The 7,355-nt window shown below is 49.7% G+C and overlaps 1 protein-coding gene across 1 annotated transcript in view; it reads right to left on the bottom strand.

Annotated features, from left to right (window-relative positions):
• The window catches only part of LOC104627686 (protein-arginine deiminase type-1-like), a gene marked incomplete at its 3' end in the record, with an annotated part of 7,549 nt that extends 1,085 nt beyond the window's left edge, over positions 1-6,464 (bottom strand). Inside the window, exons 1-9 of the mRNA XM_010296019.1 lie at positions 6,373-6,464; positions 4,320-4,494; positions 3,775-3,844; positions 2,396-2,457; positions 1,554-1,671; positions 1,320-1,445; positions 511-686; positions 321-424; positions 230-239 (exon numbers count right to left, since the gene is read on the bottom strand). Of these exons, the coding sequence (XP_010294321.1) occupies positions 230-239; positions 321-424; positions 511-686; positions 1,320-1,445; positions 1,554-1,671; positions 2,396-2,457; positions 3,775-3,844; positions 4,320-4,494; positions 6,373-6,464 (933 nt within the window). The remainder of the gene's footprint in view (positions 1-229; positions 240-320; positions 425-510; positions 687-1,319; positions 1,446-1,553; positions 1,672-2,395; positions 2,458-3,774; positions 3,845-4,319; positions 4,495-6,372) is intronic.
• Between the last annotated feature and the right edge of the window lie 891 nt (positions 6,465-7,355).

The raw sequence follows: 7,355 nt of genomic DNA, 5'->3' as shown, positions 1-7,355 counted from the left end.
GGGAAAGAGCAAATGCTGCAAGGGGGCGGATCACGAGAAGCCCCACCAAACCCCGACTGTGCAGCCCATTCCTCATTCCTAAATGTGCTGGGTAATAGTCCTGCATGAGGTTAGACCCTGGAGAGGGTCCTCCAGCCTTTCTCCTTGGAGTTGCAATGAGTACAGCAGTGCCAGCAGGCTCTGTACCCAAATACTGCCTCCAGTATAGCATGCATAAAGCCCTGCTCACCCTATAGCTGCTAGGTAGCAAGGAATGGTCAAAAGCTCCTCCTTGGAGAGTCCCCCAAGGCAGGAGAGTGATGGGTTGACGTCCCTCCTACCTGCAGACAAAAACCTCCATAGGCTGCTGGGTGTTGGGCGTCATTATCCAGGGCGCCATGCGGAAAACCACAGTATCCGTGAAAATTGGGGTGCCTGGTGAATTCTGAGAGGGGCAAAAACGCCAGGGAAAGGCTGTTGAAAACCCCACCATTGGGGGACTTTGCAGGGGATGGGGCAAACCCCACATACCTTATGGGGGACCTCCAGCAAGCTGACGCTGAAGGAAACCAACCCAGAGAAGCCCACATCAGGGAAAGCCAACCCTTCAACGTAGAAGGTGTTTTCTCCACCACCAACGTGGTCCAGCACGTAGGAGAGCTTGTCCGGTCCCAACACGGGTTTGTAGTGGGGGTGTGGGCCACTCCCTGGAGAAACACCAAAATACCCAACCCAAGACGGGGTGACCAACCTGTCCACCGGGATGGAAGGAGGCACCAGCAAGGAGGTGGCTGATGCCAGCGTGGTTTGCAAAGGAGTGGGCGTGCCTTCTCCTCTCTGGGGAACACACTTGATCTTCCTCATACAAAGAGGACTCTATACCCTCAGGCCCAACCCTTTCAAGGTGCATGGCTCGAGTTAAGCATCTAATGATATAGTTGGGTTCCCTGACCTGATTTTTGGCAGGGAGCTGCTGGAGATCCAGCTGCCAGGGTGTTCAAAGGCAAAACGTGCTGCCCAACAAGATGGGCTGCTTTGGTGGCTGGGTCATCGCCCGTGCCAAAAAGGTGCCGGGAGCCACGTGGGAGTTACCCGCACCATGGGAATGTCAAAATTTCAGCAACCGTGCTGAGAAAAGCCTATTTTTAAATCCTTTTCCCCCTGATTTTTCCCATATAACCCCATCTTCCAGAATAGCACAGGAGCCTTGGGGATAAATGAGTGTTTCCAGCAGTCGGAGGTGCCTAGTCCTTAGCCATGGTGAACAAAAAAAATTAGGGTTCACCCACCTCGGGGGCATGCACAGGTATCTGGGAAAGAAGGAAGGAAGGAATACTCACGGATAGCGTGGAAAACCCGCACTTTATCCGCGTCCGACTCTGGGACATGCAGGACCACCTGGTACTCAGCAAAGATAGCGCTGGGACCTTGAGTCCGCAGCAGCATGACAGACATGTCCTGAAGGTCTATGGTGGGGAAAAGATGGAGAGAGGGTACAGGAACAGAGGTGTTGCAAGTGGGAAACACACCGGTGAGATCTTTTGGGTCCCCTCATGCTGCAGATGACACCTCACCTGCAGTGGTCCGTATGTCCACCTCACTACTGTCCGTCCCCCCTGTGCCAGGGCTGTCCCGGTCGCAGTTGACCAGCAGTACGGCGCCTTGCCCATCTGGACCCCACGTCCACTTGGCCTAGAGGAGAAGCACCCAAAGGAAATGGGAGGAAGATTTCCCCCATCTCCACCTCCTCCCGGGCCGGGCAAAATCCCACCACCACGGCCACACTTGGAGGACAACCCACAACACGCTGTCAAGGCTGGTGGGGAGACAGCAGCGATGCTTTCAAGCCACTAAATTTCCTAACTTCAGCTTCCAGCAGAGCCAGAGACTATTTCAAACAGACCTTATCTTCTAACAAGCCAGAAAGTATCTGCCAGGCCTCATCTGAACAAACACTACGCCATTTCTAGAAATGCATCTCATCTCGATGTACAATTTGCGTTGCCGGTCGGGCTGCAGCTAATTACCCGGGTGTAAATGTTTGGGCATATGCAGATTTGTTGCCAAAGGGGTAAATCTCTGGCTGTTCACAAAACTTGCAGCTGACTCACTTAGTGGCATGTTTCAAGTCCAAAAAGGAAAAAAAGACAGAAGAGAAAATAAAGCAGAGTATTTTCTTCTTTATGATCCTTGGGGCCGGACTGGAGAGGCAGGAGATTTTGGCCCAGAATAAGAAAATAAAGTCTTTTCCTCTTCAATTAGTAGGCTGAGAATTTGCCATGTTATTTTCTCTAATTCAGACACCAGTGACACCACCCAAATCCTTCTCCCTCCTGGAGATTTTCGGGGAAGAGACGTGCAAGCGACTGCACCCTGCGTTGACACTCGGTACGTTGCCTACAGCAAAGCTCATTACCTTGTCCTTCCCTTTGCTCTTCACTCTGCCATTACGGCTCAAGTCCACATCCAGGGATACATCTGAAAAATCAAGAGAGAAAAGGATGCCACCTGGCAGGGGAACGAGCTCTCGATGGCATTTTGGGCTCATCCTCAGCATGAGTCACCCAACACCGACCCCACCTTCACGCCCCGAAGCTGCTCCAGACCCAATGTCTCCAGCAAAACATCGATAGAAAAACCAACCCGATGGCTTTTTCATGACTTTGCCCCTTCGGTCTCCAGCTATCTTCTCCCATCTTCATTCCCCCAGCAGGGACGTACCCACTTCATTCTGTGCTTTCACCAATTTCATGTGGTTTTTGTGAAGCCAAAACACAGTGGGGGCATGAAAGTCTTTTCACCATGGGTGAGTGGACACCAAAATAATTACTGGGGTTGATGCAAGATTTCAGAAGGACTTTCCTTTAAAGAGCTTTTCTTGGCCCAAATCTCTGCCTCTGCTGCAATAAAGCAGAGGTTTACCAGCGACCTCATCTAAACCCTACTTAAATCTGTACTAAGCCTATCTTAATACAGATACGCCTCCAAATGGAATATACCGCGTGTGGAGAACATGGGCTCTGAAGCAGAGATTGTCCTCCTCCTTGATGCAGAGAGGAGGACGTGGAGAAGCTGGAAATTAAGCACTGTATCTAAGCAAACGAAGAGCATTTGTAAGGTAGAAGCCCTGCGGACTGCGGTGGCCCCAGATGGCTCCAGCAGAGCCCATCAGGTATGGGACGTGGGAAACCATCAGACTCTTCAGGTGTAATTTTGGGAGATAAATGCATGACTTAAGGACACAGGTCTGACTGTCATGTGAACACTTTAGAAAATCCCAAATTTAGGGTAATTAATCCGTCCAAGTGGAAGGCTCTGCATCCAGACTGGTTGTCTAGACTCCCTTTGTAGTCAGCAGAAGAAAATAGGCATTTCAAGGGAATGATTCATCTCATCCTAAAATAGGTCAGACAGCTACACTTTGGTGCCTATTCCTCTCCACTAGCTGCAACGGAGGTCGAGGAAGGGGATGCCAGCCAAAGTTGGGTGAGATGGTCTCCTTTGGATCCTCTTCTGCCAACACAATGGTCTTGGCAAGCGGAAGAGGATGCTCGGTGTGTGCATTGGGTGGGGACACGGCCCAGCCTGTGTCTTTTTTGTACCATATAAGGCAGCATAATAACATTTTAATTATTTCCCTCTTGCTTGTCAGCATCAGTCAACACCCAAACCTTCATTGCACATCACAGATGGGCAGCCCGCGCCCCCCACTTAACTCCTGTCCCATGAACCCAACTAGATCTCAGCATCAGAAGGGGTTGGCCGGGTTTGGAAAAGCATTGTTGTAATACCTACCTACGCAGGTGAGATACAACCAAGCCACCGAAAGCTCATTGCCTTCCTGTCCATAGTACGAAATCTTAACCTGCGAAGACATCACCAGATCACAATCCAAGTCCCGTGTCCCGTCATGCTGAGTAGGTCTTCTCACTCATTGGGTTGACCAACCAACGCTATACAACTAGCTCTTGGAGGGTTCATCCAAGCCATTCTCCACTAATCATAGTTCAGCCAAGCCATTTCTGCCTGCTTCAGCACAAAAACACGCATGGAAAAAGCCAAGGCTGGAATATTTCTGCTGCCTGGCATGGAGTTTCTGACACCGGCTTTTGCGACCATCACTGTCTCATCTTTAGGGCACAAAATGTGATCTCCTTCTTCTTAGTTTCATTTGTCATATGTGATAATTACAGAATTCTGTTTAAGTTTGAGTTTTCTCCATGGAAATGAGCCTGATGTCAGCACTACCTAGAAATGCTCAAGACTGCCCATAATCTTCCCTTCTTCCCCAGAAAAATTTGACTTGTTTTTCCAGTTTCAGTGCATAAAAAGCAACTAACCTTATTGTCATTGACAGTCCTGCTGGTGACATCAATGGTCACTATAACCTCTATATCGGGATCCAGGGGCCATCTGGAGTCAATCATGGGTTTTGTAATCGGGCTGTGGATGATGTGGACCGTAACCGCAGAGGTGGCATGGACATCAAATGACGTGGCACCTTTGGGGGTAGATCTGAAACAGAGAGCAGCATTGGGTTATAGACCAAGTTGTCCCTCCTGTTCTCCTCTGTGGAGCCAAATACTTGAACCCGGAATTAAAATCCAGCCTTAACTGGGTGGAAAGGACTCAGAAACCATCTTCAGGTGATGAAACGCGTCGTCTGAGTTTTATATGTATTATCTTTGTGGCAGCATTGAGCAAGCGGAGCTCCCACTGTAGCTTTGGCACGTCCGTCCGTGGTTAAGCCTAGACTGTGAATCGCTGAAGTTTTGGCATCCAACCTCCCTTCACAACAGCAAGAAAACCACCAAAATTTCAGCATCCCATGACAAAACCCCAAAGAGCCAGGACAATTTTTTATGTCAGCCGACCAGGGAGATGGTTCCTGGCTATCATAGGACCATATCCTGATCCAAGAGATGCCCCAACTGGAGTAGAGCCTGAATCCGAGCATGGAGAACCCTCACCCCACCTGCATAACATTCCTCACCTTTGAAGTGCTGCCTACCTGCTCATTACAGCACCAGCACCTCCATCCCAGGAGCACGAGTGCTCCGACCTGTCTGCTGTCGGGAGCCAGCCTCCCCAGCCACACACAAAAAGTGACAGGGTGGTAAATTTTAACAGTGAGAATAAAAAAAAAAATAACACAGAAGAGATTTATTCCCGGTGTTGCTCTTGGCATGGCATCTCCGGTGCCTGCAGCAGCTTGTAAGGGGAGATTAAAGCATCGTCTCGCTTGCCACCCCTCATATCTAACATCATGCAACATCATAAATGCACCTTCACGCCATTTCACATCGTGACTTCTCAAATTTGTGTCTATTTGCCCTGATTTTACAGCCCTCACACCTCAGCATCACCACCAGATTCCCACCGTGCTCCATTTTCTGCCCCAAAACAGACCAAACCAGTCAAAGCTTGACACATCCATCACCGGGTTCCCCCCAGCCAGTACTCTCCAGGAAAAAAACGATCCCATTTTTTTACTTGAAAGTACATCCAACGCCTGCTGTTTTGGACCAAAGCTCAGATTTTGCTACTGAGGAGCCAAATCACTCCATTTTGGGGCTCGGGCCCCATGTTTAAATGGGACTGAGCTTGCTTTAAGTCCAAATCCAGAAAAAAATTTGTAAATAATAGGTTTTATATATTCCCACCTGGCTGAGGGGAAAATTAATACTTTTTTAGCTAAATCTGAAGCCCTTCAGGGGGATGACGGGACATCCTGGCCCAGCTCCAACCCACAACCCCGATAATTGCCCCGGATGCGATGCCGACTGGCTTGTCCTGTAGTCTCTATCATTATAAACATGATTTATTAAATACTGACAACATAACAGCAGGGTAAATACAGCCTCATATCTGGCCAATAAAGCAACCCCCCTATTTAATTCCAGAAAAATCTCTTTCTGTGAAATCGCCCATGCAAATCTCACTAGTGGATTTTTTCTGCCTGAGCCACATGTTTTATTCTTTACTGCATTCTAGCTCTGGCCAAGTTGTTCGTCTTGAATTGTTCTTGCCTAATGTTTTCACAGCCAGAAATAGATCCCGCTCAGCTGGGGTGTGCATGGGCTTTGCCTGCAAATCGTCATGGCTCGGCAACGCTTCGACGCCTTGCGTTTGCCAGAGTCAACGTCCCTCCTTTGGGTGCAGTTCCCCCTGGGACATCGTCCCCGAAAAACAGACCCAGCAGGACGTGTCCCCCATGCACCAAAAAAGCTTGCCAAATCCTTAGATGAACTCATGATGTGGGCTCAAAATGAGCTCAAATTTTCCCCCTAGCACCCATTTCTCCTCCAAATGAAGAGCAAAACCACCGTTGGGCTCCCCCAAAACCCATCAGCCCTATGCAAAACGATGGGGATACCCTGATCCCAGCCTTACCTGCGTGTATCAAGGAAGACCTCGGTACCCAACACGCAGACACTGTAGCTGGCGTGGCTGGTAGACATCTGCACGACGTGTCGTTTGGGCATGATGTGCCGAGGACGGCGGCCGCATGTGAAGGAAGCTGCTGTCTGGCTTTGTAGGTAAACCAGCACGACTGGATTAAAAGGCAGGGGAATTTAACTCCTCCTTCCCTCGATGACGGGGTTTAGCCAGGGGACCCTGCCGTCTCCACCTCCACCACCCAGCAAGCTGCCGCCCCACTCGGGGAGATGGTGGCGATAAGGCAGCCCCTGGGGGGGCTGGCAGATCTGGGGAGGGGACATGGGGCAGAGGGGCAGGACGGGGTGGGTGACACCCAGCCCTGCCCTGGGATGCTCGGCAGTGAGCTCTTTTGGGGCTTATTCTCACCTTTTTATTCCCTTATAGCTCCATATAAGGACTCCAAAGCTTAATGCATTAAACATTTCAACTCCTCCTGTTGTGCAATGTGGTTGTTTAGGGTTATTACAATACACGGTATCATTAAAATAAAGCATTTTCTTTAAAACGACCCAAATTTTCCATCTAGCCTCTTGACAGGTGACTCACAGCCTCTGCTACCCCATTAGGGCAATGCCTGAATAAAGCCTAACAAAAGGAAACGTTTGAATGTTTGTTCAGGTCAGTCCTTCCCATCATAACAACTCCCAAGGAGCGCGACGGGCAGAAACGGGTGCAGGGAAAACTGGTTATTTGGCAGGCAGGGAAGGGGAAAAAAACCAAACAACAACAAAACAACGAGAGGGTTTCAGTAGAAATTACAAGTTCTCAGTGTTTCACTTGGACCTCGCGTTTCAGGGGAATCGGGGTTTTTTGGGCACGCAGCAAAGCTCTCACGGGAAACATCCCCATCGCTGGAAGATGTTGTCTACCAGAGATAGGCATCTCTCTTCGGGCCATCCCAGGAGGCTTTGTCTGCCTGCAAAGAGGGAAACCAA

The sequence above is a fragment of the Phaethon lepturus genome, unplaced genomic scaffold (assembly GCF_000687285.1).
Source record: "Phaethon lepturus isolate BGI_N335 unplaced genomic scaffold, ASM68728v1 scaffold42971, whole genome shotgun sequence".
NCBI classification, from domain to species: Eukaryota; Metazoa; Chordata; class Aves; order Phaethontiformes; family Phaethontidae; genus Phaethon; species Phaethon lepturus.
This window is presented reverse-complemented; position numbering and strand designations above follow the sequence as displayed.